We start from the raw sequence: 23,257 nt of genomic DNA, 5'->3' as shown, positions 1-23,257 counted from the left end.
CCAGATGAACTTTCCATCAACGCAGGGTTGGGGAGAACAAATGGACAAATCATCAGGACAGCAACCTGGCCAAATTTTCCTCTTTCTGACCCAATAGCGCCAACACCAATTGTAGCACCCAGCACCATCTCCATTCAGAGCAGCTAACAACATAGACAGGCTTACCCTTGTCCTATTATCACATTGTGCTTTCTGACCTCAATGCCACCATCAGTACCTCCTTTAGTCAGTACCACTACCATTAACACCCCTTTGTCCTTCTGTTCATGACATCTTTGGCAATCTCTCCTTTGCCCCCTCCTATCGCTGGCCTTCTACCCAGCTTCACCCCCTTAAACAATATAAATTTCATCACATTTTTACTTCTCTTTAGCTCTGAAGAAGAGTCATATGGACTCGAAACATTAACTCTGTTTTTCTCTCCACAGATGCTGTTGGACCTGCTGAGTTTTTCCAGCATTTTCTATTTTGTTACAGGCAACGATAGAATCTGGTACCTTCCTGGCTGAAAGTATCAGCTAGTAAGTGGATAGCACAGCTTTCCAATCAGGGGGAGCAGTACCAGATTAGTTTAACTCCTCTATGACTCTCTTCTATGACTCTCTTCTATGACTCTCTTCTATGACTCTCCTCTATGACTCTCCTCTATGAGTCTCCTCTATGAGTCTCCTCTATGAGTCTCCTCTATGAGTCTCCTCTATGAGTCTCCTCTATGACTCTCCTCTATGACTCCCCTCTATGACTCCCCTCTATGACTCCCCTCTATGACTCCCCTCTATGACTCCCCTCTATGACTCTCCTCTATGACTCTCCTCTATGACTCTCCTGACCAGGGTTTAAATTTGGAAAACAGTAACAGGATAATCACCTGAACAGTTCCAACAAGCGTACTACCACATTAAGAGGCTTCAAATATTTTCCTGATTATAACAAAAATTCCACTACAATAATCAAAATTTATTGTGCAAAAGTGATGTCTGCATTAAGTGTAACTCATTTTAATTTTATTTTGCCCGCTTATAGATGCAAAATTTGCTTCACTCCCCAATTATCACTCCTGGCTAGAACAGAAGAAGTGAGGAATCATAGTTATCATCTTGCAGGAAAGACTGAAGTAGCTTTAGCTCCAGAAAGAGGAAGTTGACAGGGCCTCAATGAGACATCCAAAATATTACTTTAAAGGGTATTGGGCTAAATTAAAAATGTTAAATTAAAAATTGATTTACAACAATACAAATATTCTCTTCATGCAATAAATATTCAGAATAATCTAGCAGTTATAAAATACCAGGCAAAGACATTATGATTCCTCAAGGCTCCACATTGGACTTGGGGTAAACTCTGACTAGCTAAATGGCCTTTTCCAGCTCTCAACTGTTCACATGTACCCGCTGACCAGATATAGTGGACAGTCTTCAAACCTGGCCACAGAGGAGAAAAATTGCCCAATGCTGGGTTTGTTCTGTGTCAAAATTGATTTGAAGCACTGTGCTCAAGCAAATCACATGGATTCAGGGAGCTTGGACCAAAGTAACAATTGGATTTAGTTTCAGCCCTGATTATTAGGCGTAAAATGTAATAAGGGGTTTCATAAGCCAATAAAATGATTTAAACCATTCAGTAAAATCAAAGACACAAAGCACTACATTCACTTGCAGAGTCATTCGTTAATCCATGCATCTGCCATGCATGTTTTCTGTTTGCACAAACTATTGATTTCCTGGAGGTTGGCCAGACCAAGTTACTGAACGCAGCCATTGAGTGAGCCAAGTTAATATCCACACAATGGAAACAACAATCACTTCAATATTCCTGAATAATGACCATTTATGGAAGCTAGTTCAAGTTTCCTCAGCAACATCTCCTAGACAGTGCTTGAATGAGATCACCACCATTCACCGTTCAAACAGGATTTCATAGAAATGCATAAAAAGCAAAATAATCTGAAATTAATTAATTTGCAATCTGCGCATAGTTATACTCTCACTTTAGGTGGCCCAAAGGATCCTTGGCAGCCAGCAATTATCTCAGGACTTGCTCTCAGGCTCGCACTTGAATGGCCATTTGGAACAGAGAGACATTGGCAGCTCTAAGGCTGTATTGATGGCTTCAAGAGAGGAGAAAACGGCCACAAAAAAAGCAAACCTTCTAAATGGATTTAAAAAGCAGCCCTGCTGTAGAAGTTGCCCCTTTTAATGGGGCCCTTAAACCGAGCAAACCATTTGCTTTGCCCAAGTAACCTAGTTAACCAAACAGATTTGGAAACATGCAAAAATTAGTCGGATACTAGCAAACAGTCCTTTAAAATAAAATTTCATATTTACAGACATACACCATTTTTGGGGAGGGGTTTAGTGGGAGGACTTGACATTTCACACTGCAACTGTGCTCTCTCCAGTAAAAGTGCTCACTGGTTTGGCCTCAGTAATACAAGAGTGCTAATGGTAAAATGCTTCCTACTGAACTACAATTTTGGTAATGCACTTACCGAGCTAGATCCAGCCGGTCAAGCTTCAGAAATATCTGTATCGACATGGCCATGCTACAGGGGTGTAAGGCATACAAATTAATCGGAACCATAACCGAGACAGGCACATAATACAAGGAACACAAACCTACTGCTCAGAGACCTAAAGGTAAGGCAGGGAAATATTTTTTCAGTACACAATATTCCAATCCCCATCCCAAAAAACATGCTCACATCATTTTAATTTTCTACTCCTTTCACTATTTCAGTATCCAGACTGGGAAAGGCTGTAACAGTGATGAGCTATCATTTTAGAGTTAAGAGTGTTTCTAACCCCTCTGCCCTACTACCTCCCCGCCAAGTTTAAATAGTGTCTTCAGAAAATCTTGCCTTTGCCACCTTCCTTACTTCTTTAGTGTTCAATAGCAGTTTCTCCTCTGTGAAATACCTGGTGAGATCTTCTACAATAAAGGTGCTTTGTAAATGCTTACTGTTCCAGCGTTATTTAAACATGAACGAAACGTATACTCATTGTAATACATCCATAATTAACAATCACCATTTGAAGAAAAGGTCCAGGTAACTGAAAGAAATACTGGACCCAATGATTGACTGTGCAGTTAAACACAAAGTGAGAAAGTAAAAATAGAGTTGCTTATCTCAAACCTCAGCACAAGAGGACTTATTAATTGTAACCTGCTCAGTTAGAAGCTAGAAGCTTCTTCACAGGGAGGATGCAAGATAGTGTGAATAAGGGTGTGTGCGAATGCTTGCACCTGAGCTCTTAATTGTCACTCCACACAATGAAAGAGCTTACAGAAATTACATATGCACCCCTGAGAGTCATAGGCCACCAATTACACATCTATGCAGGTTCCTGGTGGTCACACCAGACTGTCCTCTTATAGTGTCACATTGAGACTGCTACCTAAAGAGGCAATGCCAGGCTAAAATGATTTTGGGGGGTGGGGGAGGGTGGGAAATAAACAGAGGGATTGTGGGGGTGGTGGTTGGTGGGCTCAGGGAAGTACAAGTAAATGATCTAGGAAGACATGGATTGTTCTTTTGTCAGGAGAATGCCCTTTGGATGAAATGTCAAACTCTGAGGTTGTCCACACTTTTTACAGCTCAGGTAGAGCATTAAAGAGCAAATTGTTCTTGTAGCATCCTGATCAACATCCAACCCATACCAACACATTAACTAGTTAGTCAACTCACTGCTTTTTGTGAGATCCCAATGTCCATTAAATGCTTGCTAATGTTATTATAACTTTACCTGGGGTAACTCACTGTATATGAAGCCCAGATAGTTGACATATAAGTGACAAGTAGTGTCTGCACATTCCTACTCACCACTCCAGACTCTCCCCTTGGTGTAGTGTACGTAGCGCTGAATCGGTGTTTTGCTCATGTAAATAGATCGAGGCTGCCATCAGCAAGAAGGTTGTGTTGTTAATGTCAACACTCTTTGCCATCTTCTTCTCCATTTCTGCTATGGTGGCATCTCTGTGTAAGATGTGATACCATGAATCCTCCTTTTCTATACTAATACAAATTACTTTTAACACTAGTTTTATTGTCAAATGCTGGTTACTTTTGTTATGAGACCAATATATTAACTGCTGCTCTGAGCCAGGTTAGTTAATGTTAGCTAGGGCATTTCAATTGGTCTTACCAATGCTATCTAGAGCGTAGAAATGTCAGTCCATAGCAATCATGAATGACACGTACTGTAAAGCACATGGGCATCAGGTGATGATGGGATTGGGATGAGCTATGATATCCAAATGGATCAGCCTGCCAATTAGCACCAACACGCCACATTAAAAATAACAGCCACTTGGACAAGTTACCAGAAGGTTACAAGGAATTGTAACCATAGCAAAGAATACTTGACCCATAGATAGCATCAAAACCAGGCATTGATCACACCCACAGAGAACAACCATACATTGTACATTCCAGCAGAAGTGGGATGCCTGTATGACTATTAGCGAAGCCAGTTGCATTGAGGTTAACTGCAGCATTCTAAAGTTGAGATCAGTTAAGTCAACACAAACCAGAAATAGAGCCTGAGTTCAAGGTCTCCACACTATTGTCCTAGATTAAATGCAAAATATTTTATTGTTCCTTACCTTTGATCCTCACCGGACAAATACTTAGCAAACATTCTTACAGCTTGTAATTCAGGAGCAGCTCCAGGTTTGATATCATCCAGTACCACACCATATTTTCTCTAAGAAGAAAGATAAAACTAATAAAAGTTTGTTTCTGATCAGCTAGGATTTCCATTTAAATTTCAGTAATTTTGGTTAAATTAAAAATGTTGAAAGCTCATTGAAACTCTACAGTGTATTTACATGAGCATTAATTACCAACCCAATACATTATACCTTACGAGATTTCTGGAATTATTTTGCATACAACTTTAATGCTAAACAGAACATACAGCCACCAGATTGCAAATGATTATACACATTTAACAGGATAATCTGATTAAAAACTAATTGCCTATCCAGGGCAAAATGGAAAAGAATGCACAGTGCCAGTCAGCAGCTTTATTTAGATTCAATAGCAAGGCTCTGGCGAGTTCAAAGCATGAGAGAGGTTATCTATATTGGACTAAATATCGATCAAATCATTTTCTAAATGATAATATAGGAACTGTGAACGAGAAAAGAAATTTACAAGAACAAGTACAGAAAACACAAAAACTTCATGAAAAGTTTTTTAAAAAAATTTAAAAGGCTAATGCAATGTTGGTCTTCACCTCAAGAGGCCTGGAATACAAAGGGGTGGAAGTTATGTTACAGCTGTGCAGAGCTTTGATTAGATCCCATCTGGAATAATGCATTCAGTTCTGAGCATCACACCTCAGGAAGGATATATTGGCCTTGGAGGTTGTTTCATTTAACGGCAATGTGATTGACTCTTAAATGCCCTCTGAAATGGCCTAGCAAGCCACTCAGTTGTGTCAAACCACTACGAAGTTTAAAAAGAATGAAGCCAGGCAGACCACCTGGTGTTGACCTAGGCACTGGAAACAACAACGGCAAACCCAGCCATGTCGACCCTGTGAAGTCCTCCTCACTAACATTCAGGGCTTGTACCAAAATTGGAAAAGCTGTCCCACAAAGCAGTCAAGCAACAGCCTGACACAGTCATACTCATGAATCACATTTCACAAACAATGTCCAGAACACTACTATCACCATCCCTGAGTATGTCCTGTCCCACCAGCAGGACAGACTCACCAGAGGTGACACCACGGTGGTATAGTCTGGAGGGAGTTGTTGTGGGAGCCCTCAATATCGACTCCGGAACCCATGAAGTCTCATGGCATCAGGTCAAACATGTGCAAGGAAATCTCCTGCTGGTTACCATGGACCATTGTCCTCCAATCCCCTCTCAGCTGATGAATCAGTACTCCATGTTGAACACCAACTGGAAGAAGCACTGAGGGTGGCAAGAGAATAGAATGCACTCTGGGTGGGGGACATCAATGCCCATCACCAAGAGTGGCTCGGTAGCATCACTACTGATCAAACTGGCCCAGTCCAAAAGGACATAGCTGCTAGACTGGGTCTGTGGTAGGTAGAGGGGGAACTAACAAGAGGGAAAAACCTACTTGACCTTGTCCTCACCAATCTACCTGTCACAGATGCATCTATCCATAACAGTTTTGGTAGGAGTGACCACCACACAGTCCTTGTGGAGCCGAAAACCCATCTTCACAAAGAGGATGCCATCCATTGTGTTGTGTGGCACTACCACCACGCTAGGCGGGATAGATTTTGAACAGATTTAACTGCTCAAAACTGGGTATCCATGAGGTACTGTGGGCCATGAGCAGCAGCAGAATTATATTTGACCACAATCTGTAACCTCATGGCCCACCAAATCCCCCAATCTACCATTACCATCAAGCCAGGGAATCAACATTGGTTCAATGAAGTGTTGAGGGCATGCCAGGAGCAGGCCAGGCAATACCTAAAAATGAGGTGCCAACCTGATGATGCTACAGCACAGGACTAACTGCATGACAAGCAACAGAGGAAGCATGCGATAAACAGAGCTAAGCAATACCACAGCCAATGAATCAGATCGAAGCTCTGCAGCCCTGCCACAGTCAGTTGTGAAGGGTCATGGACAATTCAACAACTGACAGGAGGATGAGACTCCACAAATATCCCCAATGATGGGGGAGTCCAGCACATCAGTGCAAAAGACAAGGCTGAAGCATTTGCAAACATCCTCAGACAGAAGTGCCAGGTCTATGATCTATCTTGCCCTCCTCCTGAGGTCCCCAGCATCACAGGTGTCAGCCGTCAGCTAATTCAATTCATTCCACGTGATATGAAGAAACGGCTGAAGGCACTGGATACTGCAAATTCTATGGGCCCTGACAATATACCAGCAATAGTACTGAAGACTGGTGCTGCAGAACTAGCCGCACCCCTAGCCAAACTGTTCCAGTACAGCTACAACACTGGATTCTACCTGGCAATGTGGAAAATTGCCCAGGTATGTCATGTCCACAAAAAGCAAAAGAAATCCAACCTGACCATCAGTCTACTCTTGATCATCAGCAAAGTGATGGAAGGTGTCATCGACAGTGCGATCAAGCAGCACTTACACAGCTATAACCTAACTCAATTTGACTCCTCCAGGGCAATCAGTCCTGACCTTATTTCAGCACTGGTCCAAACATGGTCAAAAGAGCTGAACTCAAGAGGTGGGATGAGAGTGACTGCCCTTGACATCAAAGCAGCATTTGACCGACTATGACATCAAGGAGCCCTAGCAAAACTGAAGTCAATGGTAATCAGGGGGAAAACTCTTCAGTGGTTGGAGTCATATCTATCACAAAGGAAGTGGTTGTGGTTGTTACAGGTTAATCATCTCAACCCTGGGGCATCGCTGCAGGAGTTCTTCAGGGTAGTGCCCTAAGCCCAACCATCTTCAGATGCTTCATCAATGACCTTCCCTCCATCATAAGGTCAGGAGTTCGCTGATGATTGCACAATGTTCAGCACCATTCATGACCCCTCAGACACTGAAGCAGTCCATGCCCATATGCAGCAAGACCTGGACAATATTCAGGCTTGGGCTTATAAGTGGTAAGTAATATTCATGTCACACAAGTGCCAGACAATGACCATCTCCAACAAGAGAGAATCCAACCATCTCCCCATGATATTCAATGGCATTACTATGGCTGAATCCCCCAATATCAATATACTGGGGGTTACCATTGACCAGAAACTGAACAGGACCAGTTATATAAATACTGTGGCTGCAGGAGCAGGTCAGAGACTGGGAATTCTGTGGCGAGTAGCTCACCTCCTGACTCCCCCAAAGCCTGTCTACCAACTACAAGGCACAAGTCAGGAGTGTGATAGAATACTCTGCACTTGCCTGGATGAGTGCAGCTCCAACAACACTCAAGAAGCTTGACATCATCCAGAACAAAGAAGCCTACTTGAATGGCACCCCATCCACCACCTTCAACATTCACTCTCTCCACCACTGACACACAGTGACACCATCTACAAGATGCATTGCAGCAACTCACCATAGCTCCTTCGACAGCACCTTCCAAACTCACAGCCTCTAAAACCTAGAAGGACAAAGGCAGCAGACATGGGAACACCCCCACCTGGAAGTTCTCCTCCAAGCCACTCACCAGTCTGGCTTGGAACTATATCGCCATTCCTTCACTGTTGCTGGGCCAAAATCCTGGAACCCCCTCCTTAACAGCACTGTGGGTGCACCTACACCACAAGGACTGCAGCGGTTCAAGGATGCGGCTCACCACCACCACTTTCTCAAGGGCAATCGGTGATGGGTAATATATGCTGGCCTAGCCAGCGATGGCCATATCCCATGAACGAATAAATAAAAGGTAATGCAGCACTGATTCACCAGGGTTATATCAAGAGATGAAAGGGTTAAATTGTGAGGAAAGGGTGCACAGGCTAGGCTTGTATTCCTTTGAATATATAAAATTATGTGATACTCTAAATGAGATGCTTCGGAGGATTTAAAGATTTATCTTACTATTTGTTAGGGTAAATAGAAACTATTTCCTCTCATGGGGGATTCTAGAATAATGGGCATAATCTTATTATATGGGCAATTCAGGGGAAATGACAGGAAGCACTTCTTCACATTATAGGTAGCAGAAACAGTGAACTTTCCCCCCTGTTGAGGCTGGGGTTCAAATGAAAATTTCAAAGCAAAGATTGATGGGTTATATATGGCACAAGGGTGGGAAAATGGAGTTGAAGTGCAGATCAGCATCTTGTTGAATGGGGAACAGGCTTGAGGGGCTGAATGGCCTCTTCCTGTTTCTAGCTTGTTATCTGCAACTCAGAAGAGCCACATTTACACCAAGAATCCCTCCATCAAGGAATATGAGGTAGTGTCAACTCTGACCTTCTTGTAAGCTTGACACTGGGTGCCTAATGAGTCTCAGTGAATGGTTGAGAACTGCCCTCTGCTCTTTTTTATTCTTTCATGGGATGTGGGCGTCACTAACAAGGCCAGCATTTCTTGCCTATCCCTTAATTATACTTGAACTGAGTGGCTTGCTACACCATTTCAGAGGACAGTTAAGAGTCAACCACATTGCTGTAGGTCTAGAGACACATGTAGTCTGTGGGTCTGGAATCACATGTAGGTACACCCCGTTTCTTCCCCCTCCCTTTTGTTTTTTTTTCAATAATTTATATAAATTTTTCTTTTCCTACCTATTTCCATTATTTTTAAATCTACAACTAATACCTTGTCAGTCTTTCCACCCCACCCCCCACTAGAGCTGTACCTTGAGTGTCCTGCCATCCATTCTTAATTAGCACTTTTCTTAGATAATACCACCATCTTCAACACCTCTTTGATCCTTTTGTCTGTGACATCTTTTGATTATCTGCTCCTATCACTGCTTGCTTGTCCCTACAACCACCCCACCCTCAACTTCTCTCCCCCCGCCCCCCACCTTAAACCAGCTTATATTTCACCCCTCTCCTAACTATACTTCAGTTCTGTTGAAGGGTCATGTGGACCCGAAATGTCGACTCTTTTCTTCTCCACCGATGCTGCCAGACCTGCTGAGTTTTTCCAGGTAATTCTGTTTTTGTTAAGGACACATGTGCCTCTACAGCATATGAAATGCTACACCCTTGGAAATAAGTTAGGTGGTTAGGGAAAGATTGAAAGTTAACACAGTATAACAGTTTATCCAGAACAACCAGAGAAAATATTGCTTCCATAAAGAACTTACTGTCCATACCTGTGCAATATAAGCTCTATAAAGGAAAACATCCCGTTCAACTTCTTTCTCTGGGCTGGTCAGCTGAAAGACAAATCAGTCTATTAGTAGTACCACAAAGACAAACTGCAACAACAGATACTTGTAATATTTCACTCAGTTCTCCCAATGTTGACATTTGCCAGCAGGCTTTTACAAGTGCCGAAAGGCCTCCAGTACCTCACTTAAACAGCCAATTTCATAGATGTTTGTTACTGTTTAATCTCCCTCTCCCATTTTTGTCTCCCATATTCAACAGTTCGCGATCTCTCCCTCGAAGCATGCTCTCTTCCAGACCCACTGACTGAACTAATACTGTGTTTCCGTGCCTTCCATTTTTGTACTTCATGTTTCCAATCCATAGGCCTAACTTCCTGTCCTTTATCTCGTACATTTAACCAGTTTTTATATTTTCCTGTGGCCTTCCCTGCTCTACCTACAATCATTGCATCCCTCCATTGACTGGCCCCTTCTGGCAAGCATGTAACTTTAGAGTCAGCTTTCAGCAGATGTCCTCTGGGACAAATTGCCTCATCTTGCTCATCTGAATTACTGTCTTCATCTTCAGATACCCTGTCAACTTCAGCTACCTGGTCCCCACAATCATGCAACACATGGGTCTGAGAAGTACATGGTCCCTCGTCACTTTCTGGGCCCGCAAATGTGTAGTCTGCACCAACTAATCTTGAAGAGTGTACCTGAATATTCTGGCTCTCATGCTGTAAAATGACTGTTTTATCATCTTTACCTACAATCTTTCCCAGGCCTTTCCACTCATTAAGTCCTTCTCTTTTATAGTACATCGGGTCTCTCTGATTGAAAATAGTTTTTGATGGACGTACATGTGTCTTAGAGCTCGCCGAATTCTTTATGAAGCTTCGGCTTTAAGGAAAGCTCTTCTACCCGCGTGTAGTGCATTTAAATGCTCAGAAAAGATAGAGCTAATCATAGTTCCCTCCCAAACTGGGGGATGATCATTTAGGGCTGAAGAAATTTTTGGGTATCTACCAAAAACCAACTGATATGGATTATAGCCCTCAACCATCTGCAGTGAATTCTTGACATGGACAGCCCATGCTAGAGCTGATGTTAATTTACAGCTTGGGCTATCCACCAATAGTTTACGAAGCATCTCATCAATAACCGCATGATTCCTTTCACACACTCCGTTACTAAGGGGCTTTCAGCTGCGATATTCATAACTATTATATTCATGTTTTCACACATAACTCAGAACTCGTTGTAAGCAAATTCACCCCCATTATCAGTGAGGAATTTCGCTGGCGGTCCCAATCCGGTCCCTGTCCACTTCTCCATTACCTGATCCACAATTATTTTCTTTTCTTTACTGTACATGGTTGTCGACTGGCTAAACCTTGGTGCCAAATCTACGAAATGTAAAATAAAAATGTTCTTTTCTTTATCCCACATTTTTAAATCCATTGCCACAACTTCATTGAAATCCCTCGCTAAAGGTAGGCTCACTATCAGCCATGATAGTGTCCTTCTGAATTTCTTACACATATCACATCTATCGCTTATCTCCTCTAAGTTTAGCGTACTCTCCATGCCTTATTCCTGCAACCCTGAGCAAAATTTTTAATCTTTATGAAGGTGGGCAAACTGCCGATGCAATTTTAACACAATTTGCTTTTTGTCTTCCAAATTCCTATCCCCGACGCTAATAACACTTCTTTAATCTCCTTAGAAGAAAAGTTAGGTTTCATTAAAGGAATACAGTAGTGTCCAGATTGCATAAATTGTAAATCCACAGGTTTTCCAAATATGATGGCCATGTCATTTTCCATGTCCAGCTTCATTTACTCTTTCTTCATCGATGGTCTGCTAAACAGTAACGGTATTTTGCTAGACACTACATCTGTGCTGATGAAATGATTGACTCCAGCTATCTTACAGGGATCTTTTTAAAGATTTTAGAGTATCATCTCCAAAGCTAAAACTGGTGGAACTCTCAAATTCTTTAACCTTATTCTGTTCCTTGTCATTTAAGTCTTCCAGGTAGCATTTTAACCAGTCTATTCCGCAGGCTGTAGACGTGCATCTGCTATCTAGCACCGCACAGTTGAAAGACTCTGCCACCCATGGTTTACTTCACCCCACCCCCACTAGAGCTACCTTGCTTGTCCTGCTCTCCAATCTTAATTAGCACATTCTTTTAGATAATATCACCACCTTCAACACCTCTTTGTTCCTTTGTCTGTGACATCTTTTGGTTATCTCCTCCTATCACTGCTTGCTTGTCCCAAAACACCCCCCCCCCCTTCTTCCCCCCCACCCCCCACTTAAACCAGCTTATATTTCACCCCTTTCCTATTTCTACTTAGTTCTGTTGAAGGGTCATGAGGACTCGAAACGTCAACTTTGATCTTCTCCGCCGATGCTGCCAGACCTGCTGAGTTTTTCCAGGTATTTCTGTTTTTGTCTCCGAGAGAACTAGTATCCGTCGTTAACCCTTTTATACAACCAAATGTGTACGTGGTTAAACAACCTAATGATTAGCAATTGAACTTCTTTAACTGTTTCCTTTCCTAACATCTGTTACCTTATCTATTTCAAGTAAAGCTAGCCTTTCTGCCACCACCTTCTCAGTTGTAAATTCTTCTAGTGTACCAGTTACCTCCTCTCTCATCTCAGCCTGGGTAGCATCTTCTTCCTTTGCAAAGACAGATGCAAAGTGCTCATTTAATACCTCCGCTATTTCGCCTGCCTCCACGTGCAAGTCTCCTTTTTATCCCTAATTGGCCCTACTCTTTCTTTTAACACCCTTTTATTATGTATATGCTTACAGAAGACCTTGGGATTCCCTTTTATGTTAACTGCTAGTATCTTTTTATGCTCTCTTTGTTTTTCTTATTAGTTTTTTCACTTCCCCTCTGGTCCTTCTATCTTCAGCCTGATTCCCTATTGTATTTTTTACCTGACATCTGTTGTACGCACACGGTCAGTGAGGGGAGACTTCGGCCTGAGTGAGACAGAGGACGAGTGAGCATAATTGGGAATTTAGTTCAAAGTGGGAATCTGGTGCATAGGGGGGAAAGAGGTGCTTTAGGTAAGGTTTACTCCAAGAAGAAAAATGTGCTGAGCGGAGAGTTTGGTGAAGTGTGGGAGGAGAGGAGGTGTGTTTCTCTTCTACTCTTTTTCAGCCTCCAGCATATGATTTCTGCTTTGGTGCAGCAGAAGGAGCCGGTAAATCAGTAACTGGTATTATTAGAAACTGTAAGTTTTATCAGTATTGTAAAGTTTACTGGCAGTGGCAAAACCTATTGGGAGGTGTAGGCTTTATTAATTATAAATTAATTAGCAATTATTAATTAACACATTGGAGATGGCAGGGCAGGTGATGTGCTGCGATTGCAGGGTGTGGGGGCTTCTGGGTACTGGTGTGATCCAGGAAAAACACATCTGCAGTAAGTGTTTGCAGCTGCAGGAACTTCGGCTTAGAGTTATTGAGCTGGAGGCCGAGCTGCAGACACTGCGGTACATCAGGGAGGGGGAAAGTTACCTGGACACTTTATTCCAGGAGGCGGTCACACGACTTAGGATGGGTCTTCTGATTTGGTCAGTGGTCAGGGACAGGAGGGTGTGACTGCAAGTGAGGCAGGTTAAGGGGACCCAGAGGGCAGGAGTCTTGGCCTTTGCGATTGTCCAATAGGTTTGAGGTTTTTATCAGCTTGTTTGGATGAGAATGGGGGCTGCAGGGTGGATGAGCTAACTGGCCATGGCATCTTGGTATAGGAAGCCATTCAAGCAGCGGGGGTAACAAGGGATGTAGTGGTAGTCAGGGACAGTATAATCAGAGGGATTGACACTGTTCTCTGCAGCAAAGTGCATGAGTCTGGGTGGTGTGTTGCCTGCCCAGCGCCAGGGTTTGGGACATCAGCTCAGGGCCGGAGAGGAACTTGCAGTGGGAGGGGGAAGGACCCAGTCGTCGTGGTCCATGTAGCTACCAATGACTTAGGCAGGACAAAGGAGGAGGTTCTGCATAGTCAGTATGAAGAGCTTGGCACCAAATTAAGAAGTAGAACCTCAAAGGTCATAATCTCTGAATTATTATTTGAGCCATGTAATTTGGCATAGGACAAATCAGATTAGGGAGATGAATGTGTGGATCAAAGACTTGTATGGAAGAAGTGGATTCCAGCGTGTGGAGCACTGGCGCCAGTACTGGGGAAAGTGGAATCTGTACCATTGCAATGGTCTACATCTGAACCTCGTTGGGACTGGAGGGTTTTAAGCTAAGTACAGGAGGCAAGGGATCAAATTGGGGAGATGTGGTAAACCAAAGAATAGAGACAGGAGAAAAGAGAAAGGTATTATTACAGGTAATGAAAAATAGGCCGGGACAGGAAGGGATACAGAGTATAAATCTAACAGTAAATCAACAGATGAGACTAGGGGTTATAAAAAGGATAAGAGGATAAAATTAAAGGTCCTGTATCTGAATGCATGAAGCATTTGAAACAAAACAGATGAACTGAGAGCGTACATAGAAATAAATAAGTACACTTTGATAGCCATTGCAGAGACATGGCTGCAGGGGAACATGGATTGGGACCTGAATGTTGAAGGGTACAGGACAGAAGGGTACAGGACATTTAGGAAGAACAGGAAGCGAGGAAAAGGTGGAAGGGTGGTTCTGTTAGTTAATGATGGTATTAGCACAATAGAGAGGCATGTCCTAAATTCAGGAAACCAGGATGTGAAAAAAGCTTGGGCAGAGATGAGAAATGGTGATGGCAAGAAGGCACTTGTGGGAGCCATGTGCAGGCCCTCTAATAGTAAACACATTGTAGGGTGGAGCATAGAGGAAGAAATAATGAGAGCTTGTCAGAAAGACACGGCAATAATCATGGGAGATTTTAATCTACATTAGTCTGGAAAAGTCAGATGGGCAAAGGTTGTGCAGATGTGGGCTTCACAGAATGTTTTTGGGATAGTTTCTTAGAACAGCATGTTCTGGAGCCAACCAAAGCAGGCTATACTAGACCTGGTATTGTGCAGCAGGCTGCAATTAATTAACGATCCCAGAGTGAAGGTGCCTCTAGGTAGCAGCAACTATAATATCATTGAATTTTACATTCAGTTTGAGGGAGAAAGGAATGGGACCGAGACCATGTTTTTAAACTTAAATAAGGGCAATTATGAGGGCATGAAAACAGAGCTCGCTACAGTGAATTGACAAATTAGGTTAAGGAATAGGTCAATAGAGATGCATATTTAAGGGAATATTTCAGAATACACAAAATAGATACATTCCAACGAGTAAGAAAAAGTCGAAGGGATGGACACACCATCCATGGTTAACTAGAAAGGTTAAAGATAGTATCAACCTTAAAGAAAAAGCATATATTTGTGCAAAGACAGGTGGAAGGTCAGAAGATTGGACAGAAAGTAAGAAACAGGAAAGGCTGACTAAAAGATTAATAAGGAGGGAAAAATTAGAGTACAAGAGAAAGTTAGCCAGAAATATAAAAACAGATAGTAAGAATTTCTACAAATATTTTAAAAAGAAATGAGTTAACAAAGTAAGCATTGGTCCTTTAGAAAGTGAGTCTGGATAATTGGTAATGGAAAACAAGGAGATGGCAGATGAATTGAACTAGTATTTTGCATCAGTTTTCGCTATACAGGATACAGTGTTTTAAATTGACATCCCCTTACTGAGATTATGCCCTTCGGTCCTAGACTCTCCCACAAGGGGAAACAACCTCTCAGCATCTACCCTGTCAAGCCCCCTAAGAATCTTAAATGTTTCAATAAGGTCACCTCTCATTCTTCTGAATTCCAATGAGTACAGGCCCAACCTACTCAACCTCTTCTCATATGAAAATCCCTCCATGCCCGGGATCGACCTAGTGAACCTTCTCTGGATTGCCTTGAATACCAGTATATCTTTCCTTAGATAAGGGGACCAAAACTGTTCACAGTATTCTAGGTGTGGTCTAACTAGTGCCTTGTACAGTTTTAGCAAGACTTTCCTATTTTTATACTCCATTCCCTTTGAAATAAAGGCCAACATTCCATTTGCCTTACCTATTACCTGTTGAACTTGTATGTTAGCTTTTTGGGATTCATACACAAGGACTCCTAAATCCCTCTGTATTGCAGCCTTCTGCAGTCTTTCTCCATTTAAATAATATTCAGCTCCTCTATTCTTCCTGTCAAAGTGCATAACCTCACATTTTCCCACATTATACTCCATCTACTGAGTTTTTACCCTCTCACTTAACTGTCTATATCCCTTTATAGACTCCTTGTGTCATCCTCACCACTTGCCTTCCCACCTATTTTTGTGTCAGCCGCAAACTTGGCAATAGTACATTCACTTCCCTCATCTAGGTCATTTATATATTTGGCAAATAATTGAGGCCCCAGCACTGATTCCTGTGGCACTCACTAATTATAGGTTACCACCCCGAAAATGTCCCCCTTATCCCAACTCTCTGTCTTCTATTAGTTATATTTTCCCCAACACCATGGGCTCTTATCTTATTAAGTAGCCTTATGTGCGGTACCTTATCAAACGCCTTTTGGAAATCCAAATATATTACGTCTACTGGTTCCCCTTTATCTATCCTGCTTGTTACCTCCTCAAAGAATTCTACTAAATTTGTTAGGCATGATTTCCCCTTCATGATGCCATGCTGACTCTGCTTGATTAAATTATTTCTACATGCTCTGCTATTAGATCCTTTATAATAGACTCCAATATTTTCCCAATGACAAATGTTAAGCTAATTGGCCTAAACAATTACCTGTTTTTTGTCTCCCTCCCTTATCCCATTGAAGTTGACTTTCCCCAATTAATTATCCCTGCTCTGAATTGTTTCTTGTTTCCCATGGCCAACCTAATCCTCATGATACAATGGTCACTATCCCCTAAATGCTCTCCCACTGGTACTCAATCTACTTGGGCCAACTCATTCCCCAGAACCAGGTTCAACAGTGGTCTGAACTCAGAATTGCTGAACTCATCATCTAAATACTTTTTCATGTTTTACAGAGATGAAATGAAGGTTTTTGATAAGATAAACGGAGGAAGAAACTATTGTTTCGTGGTTTGCTTGAGTTGGTATTGACATGAATTGGGCATAAAATTAAATGTTAGTGCCAAAAGGAGAGCTTACAGGAATGTATTTACTTACTACAGAGGGTTGTTAAGACATGGAATGGCCCATCAGAAACAGTGATGGAAACAGAATCAGCTGTAGTTTTTAAAAAGCCAAGTGGATTAGTATTTGAAAAAGAAAAAAATTATAAGGATTTGGGGAAAGTGCAGGAAAATAGAACCTTAGGTGAGCAAAGCTACTTTCTTACTGCCCATCATTGTCTTCCCCAAGAGGGTGGGAGCTCCGTAGTGCTTATGTTGATGATGCATGAATGATAAAATTAGGTCGGAAATTCCAGGACACTACATAAATTCAAGTCTGGATGATGCTAGACCTAGAGAGAAACTTGGGAGGTGATTTCTGTGCCCTTGGAAATAGAGGGTAGGAACTTGGAAATTACTGTGAAGGCAAGTCCGATGTGTAGTGCATACTGCAGCTATGGCGCATCACTGGTGGAGGAAGTGGACTCAGTCCTATTGAGTGCATGAAATACAAGCTGGCTGCCCTCTCATGATTGATGTCAAGCTTTCAGAGTATTGCTGCAGGTTGCACCCATCCAAGCAAGTTGTAAATATTTGATCACGCACCTGACTTGATCCTTTTAGACAGCTTAGAGGAGTCAGGAACTGAACCACTCATTGCAGGGTATTTATCCATTACCTTAGTCATGTTGACATGACTGGTGTAGTTAAAGCTTCTAGCCTCTGGTGATCAAGGTACTGCTGCTGATGGAGAACTAGACTGGTGATGTTGAAGGTCAGAAATGATTGGAAATGGTCATTACTCAACATATGGTTATGCAAATTTTACCTGACACTTTTTAGCCCAAGCCTGGATGTTATTAGGTTTTGCCCCAAGCTAGCATGGGCTGTTCGATTTTTTAAAATCCATTTATGGGATGTGGGTGTCACTGGCTAGGCCAGCATTTATTGCCCATCCCTAACTGCCTTGAGAAGGTGGTGGTGATCTGCCGCCTTAAACCAGTGCAGTCCATGTGGTGTAGTACACCCACAGTGCTGTTAGGGAGGGAGTTCCAGGAATTTGACCCAGCGACAGCAAAGAACGGTGATATATTTCCAAGTCAGGCTGGTGAGTCGCTTGGAGGGGAAATTAGGGGGGGGGGGTGTTGTTCCCATCTATCTGCTGCGCTTGTCCTTCTAGATGTTGGTGGTTGTGGGTTTGTAAGGTGCTTCCTAAGGAGGCTTGGTGAGTTCCTGCAGTGCATCTTGTAGATGGTACACACTGTTGCCACTGTTTGTCAGTGGTGAAAGGAGTGAATGTTTGTGGAAGGGGCACCAATCAAGTGGGTTGCTTTGTCTTGGGTGGTGTCAAGCTTCTTCAATGTTGTTGAAACTGCACTCATCCAGGCAAGCGAAGAGTATTCCATCACACTCCTGACTTGTGCCTTGCAGATGGTGGACAGGCTTTGGGAGTCGGGAAGTGAGTTACTCACCACCAAGATTCCCAGCCTCTGTCCTGCTCTTGTAGCCATAGTATTTGTATGGCTAGTCCAGTTCAGTTTCTGGTCAATGGAACCCCCACGAATTTATATGGCTAGTCCAGTTCACTTTCTGGTCAATAGTAACCCCCCAGGATGTTGATAGTGGGGGATTCAATGATGGTAATGCCATTGAATGTCATGGGGTGATGGTTAGATTCTCTCTTGTTGGAGATGGTCATTGCCTGGCACTTGTGTAGCATGAATGTTACTTGCCACCACAAGCCTGGGTATTGTCCAGGCCTTACTACATTTGGACATGGACTACTTCAGTTGAACACTGCAGAATTGGCAATGGATATCCCAATTTCAATACTGTGGCTGAAGGGAAAATTAGTTGAAGTTTGGGGGTCTCTGATGACCTCCTGCAACAATATCCTAAGGCTGCAAATGTTTGGGCTCCAACAGTCACTTTTATGCCAGGTGTAGATAAGATGTTTCTCCTGGTTGGTGAATCTAGAACCAGGGGCACAGTCTCAGAATAAGGCACAGGCCATTTAACACTGAGGCAAGGAGGAACTTCTTCATTCAGATAATAGTGAATCTCTGGAATTCTCTAGAGGGCTATGGAAGCTCAATCATTGAGCAAGTTCAGGATCAAAATCAATTGATTTCTGAATATTAATGACATCAATGGATATGGGGACAGTGGGGAAATAGATGTAGAGGTTGATGATCAGCCTCGGTCTGGTGCAACTGGCTCACAAGGTTGAATGGTCTACTCCTACTCCTATTTCCTACGTTCCTATCTACAATAGTGGTGACCCCACGATGCATTTCGTTCGAAGATGTTTGGAAACACATCAGCCTCGTCTTACGCTGACCTTTGGTATAAGTTGAGGATTATGAAGAGCATGAACCCTTCTCCTCCCTATCCTCTACCATCGAGTGAGGTGGGACTACCAAGTGTTGCACTGATTTATTGATTGTGGAATTGTTTAGCATGGCCCAGGACCTGTTAAGAGGAAAAGCTCCTTAACACAGGACAAAGCACTTGATCAGCATCCCACTACCACCTTAAAACATTCACTCCCTCCACCACTGGTGCACAATGGCAGTAATGTGTACCATCTACAAGATGCAATCATAGAATTCTTACAGCACAGGAGGCGGCCATTCCGCCCTTCATGCGTATGCTGTCTCGCCGAATGTGCAATGCATGTAGTGCCTTTTCCCCAGTAACCCTGCAATTGCTCATTTTCAGATAACATTTTCCAATTCCCTCTTGCAAAGACAAGGGCAGCATGGGAACATAACCTGTTTTAATTGTTGATTGAAGGATGTGGGCATCGCCAGCTAGGCCAGCATTTATTGCCCATCCCTAATTGCCCTGTTCAGAAGGCATTTAAGAGCCAACCACATTGCTGTGGGTCTGGAGTCACATGGTAAGGACAGATGATCTCCCTCCCTACAGGACATTAGCGAACCAGATGGGTTTTTACAACAATGGTTTCGTGGTCATCATCCAGATTTTTATTGAATTCAAATTTCACCATCTGCTGTGGTGGGATTCGAACCCGGGTCCCCAGAAAATTACCCTGGATCTTCTGGAATACCAGTACAGTGACAATACCACAATGCCACCACCTTCCCCACAAGTATTGCCCATAAACCTTGACTCCTTTTTCAAACCAAAATCTGTCTAACTCAGTCTTGAATATATTAAATGACCCAGCCTCTACTGCACACTGGGGAACAGAATTCTGCAGGTCTACTATGAGAAAAGAAATTCCTCCTTATCCCCATCTTAAACGGGAGACTCCTTATTTTGAAGCTGTGCCTCTTAGTTCTAAATTCCCCCACGAGGGGAAACACCCCCCCCCACCCCGCCCCCCCCACATCTACGCTGTCAAGCCCCCTCTGAATTTATATGTTTCAATAAGATCATCTCTCATTCTTTTAAACTCCAAAGGGTATAGGCCAAACCTCAACGTTTCCTCGGGAGGCATCAGTCCAGGAATCAGTTGAGTGAAGATTTTCTAAACTGCTTCTAATGCAAGTGTGTCCCTCCATAAATAAGGTGACCCAAAACTGTGCACTGTACCTTAGTTGTGGTCTCACCAATGACCCGTGCAGTTGTAGTAAGATTTCTCTACTTTTATATTTCATCCCCCTTGCAATAAAGGCTAATGTGCGGTTCACCTTTCCAGTTGCTTGCTGTATCTGTATACTGACTTTGTGATTCACATACAACTCACGCTCTTCTTCAAAACAGCTCCGCGGGGCATTTTACGTCCACCTGAGGGCAGACAGGGCCTTGGTTTAATGTCTCATCTGAAAGACGGCCCCTCCAACCATGCGGCACTCCCCCAGTGCTGACCCTCCAACAGCACGATGCTCCCTCAGTGCTGACCCTCCAACAGCACAGCGCTCCCTCAGTACTGACCCTCTGACAGTGCAGCGCTCCCTCAGTACTGACCCTCTGACAATGCAGTGCTCCCTCAGTGCTGACCCTCTGACAGTGCGCGCTCCCTCAGTGCTGACCCTCCGACAGTGCGGCGCTCCCTCAGTGCTGACCCTCTGACAGCGCGGTGCTCCCTCAGTGCTGACCCTCTGACAGCGCGGTGCTCCCTCAGTGCTGACCCTCTGACAGCGCAGCGCTCCCTCATTACTGACCCTCTGACAGCGCAGCACTCCCTCAGTACTGACCCTCTGACAGCGCAGTACTCCCTCAGTACTGACCCTCTGACAGCGCAGTACTCCCTCAGTACTGACCCTCTGACATTGCGGCGCTCCCTCGGTACTGACCCTCTGTCAGTGCGGTGCTCCCTAGGTACTGACCCTCTGACAGCGCGGTGCTCCCTCAGTGCTGACCCTCTGACAGCGCGGTGCTCCCTCAGTGCTGACCCTCTGACAGCGCAGCGCTCCCTCATTACTGACCCTCTGACAGCGCAGTACTCCCTCAGTACTGACCCTCTGACAGCGCAGTACTCCCTCAGTACTGACCCTCTGACAGTGCGGCACTCCCTCGGTACTGACCCTCTGACAGCGCGGTGCTCCCTAGGTACTGACCCTCTGACATTGCGGCGCTCCCTCAGTACTGACCCTCTGACAGCGCAGTACTCCCTCAGTACTGACCCTCTGACAGTGCGGCGCTCCCTCAGTGCTGACCCTCTGACAGTGCGGCGCTCCCTCAGTGCTGACCCTCTGACAGTGCGGCGCTCCCTCAGTACTGACCCTCTGACAGCGCAGTACTCCCTCAGTACTGACCCTCTGACAGTGCGGCGCTCCCTCAGTGCTGACCCTCTGACAGTGCGGCGCTCCCTCAGTGCTGACCCTCTGACAGTGCGGCGCTCCCTCAGTGCTGACCCTCTGACAGTGCGGCGCTCCCTCAGTGCTGACCCTCTGACAGTGCAGCGCTCCCTCAGTACTGACCCTCTGACAGTGCAGCGCTCCCTCAGTACTGACCCTCTGACAGTGCGGCGCTCCCTCAGTACTGACCCTCCGACATTGCGGCACTCCCTCACTGGGAGTGTTAGCCTAGATTTTTGTGCTCAGGTTGTGGAGTGGGACTTGAACCTTCTGACTCAGAGTGCCAGCCACTGAACCAGGGCTGATAACCGGTGCCCACAGCCGCCCTGAGAGGTGCCCAGACCCTATTGCGGCCGCTGAGGAAAAGGCCAGGCCCCCATCATCGATTTAAAATAAACCACAAGTAAACAGGCGCCGAATCCTCCCCCGTGGCCTCACCTTGATCTTCTGCGCCTCGTTGATACACTGCTGGTAGCTGCCGATGTAGAAACTGTTCCTAACATCGAACAGCTGGTCTCCCTCCCCCTGCTGCTGCATGGCCGCCATCTTGCTCATCACCGCGCAGGCGCAGACACGTGGCGCCGGAAGTCCCGGAGCACGAGCTCGGTCGCCTCGCTGCGCATGCGTGAGCGAGCAGCAGCCTTGCAAACATGAATCGTGCAAAATGCTCATGTCGGCATCAATAATTCATTTTATCTCGGTGATTAAAATAACGATAATGCAATTCCCACTAAGTTATTGTCATTGCATATTAGATAGGCTATTAAAACAGAATATTATATCGAGTATAAAAATGCAGAATATTGAAATCATTATGCAATTCCATACGTTTTTAATTGCATTTTATATGGACTAATAAATTACATGAATATAAAATACAGAATATTAAAGTAATAATTTAATTACCTATTTTAAAATACAGAAATTTCATGTTTTTAAAATGCATTTTATATCAACTAAAATGGAATATACAGAATATAAAAATATAGAATATTTAAATAAGTGTTTCTTATTAAATTTGTCATGAAATCCATTGATCTGTGTGTCCTGGGTGCTAAATTCACAGTCTGTGGAGATTGTCGCAGACAAAGGGACAGAAACAGGTCCCAGTTAAGTTAAAGAAAGAACTGTGGGGAGCAAACTTTAAGTAAAAAGGGCCATTGGAGCATAGGTACCCCTTTGGAGCAGTGATGTTCTTCTTGGCACGACTGTAGATTTGAAAGTGTGCCTGTGAGCTGGTGTGTGTATTCGGGAATCCAGGGAGAAGGAATCTCGGAAAGCAAAATTGAAACCCTGTGAGGTGGGCCATTGTTAAAGCCATCTGAGTGGGAGCAACTTTTGAAAAGAATTCCAAGGAGATCATCAAAGGTGAAGCTGGGGATCCCTCGTGAGACAGAGTTTCAACAAGACTGCTTAACTTGGTGTTTACTGACGTCTAGGTAGGTTCTTGAGAAATCCATGGACTCTGTCTTGGTTGCATCTGTCATTTACTCTGTCCTGTGGTGTGTTCAATCACAGTTCATCTGTACGTTCGCATGTACCTCATAACTATTCTGAATGTTAGAGTATAAGATACATAATTGTAAATTGTTTTATCTTTC

At 43.8% G+C, this 23,257-nt stretch overlaps 1 protein-coding gene across 1 annotated transcript in view; it reads right to left on the bottom strand.

Annotated features, from left to right (window-relative positions):
- The window catches only part of cope (COPI coat complex subunit epsilon), a 29,393-nt gene extending 7,141 nt beyond the window's left edge, over window positions 1–22,252 (bottom strand). Inside the window, exons 1-5 of the mRNA XM_078556254.1 lie at window positions 22,095–22,252; window positions 9,759–9,821; window positions 4,603–4,703; window positions 3,821–3,973; window positions 2,488–2,542 (exon numbers count right to left, since the gene is read on the bottom strand). Of these exons, the coding sequence (XP_078412380.1) occupies window positions 2,488–2,542; window positions 3,821–3,973; window positions 4,603–4,703; window positions 9,759–9,821; window positions 22,095–22,211 (489 nt within the window). The 5' untranslated portion in view covers window positions 22,212–22,252. The remainder of the gene's footprint in view (window positions 1–2,487; window positions 2,543–3,820; window positions 3,974–4,602; window positions 4,704–9,758; window positions 9,822–22,094) is intronic.
- Window positions 22,253–23,257: the final 1,005 nt, after the last annotated feature.

Source organism: Cetorhinus maximus, chromosome 13, assembly GCF_964194155.1.
Source record: "Cetorhinus maximus chromosome 13, sCetMax3.hap1.1, whole genome shotgun sequence".
NCBI lineage: Eukaryota > Metazoa > Chordata > Chondrichthyes > Lamniformes > Cetorhinidae > Cetorhinus > Cetorhinus maximus.
This window is presented reverse-complemented; position numbering and strand designations above follow the sequence as displayed.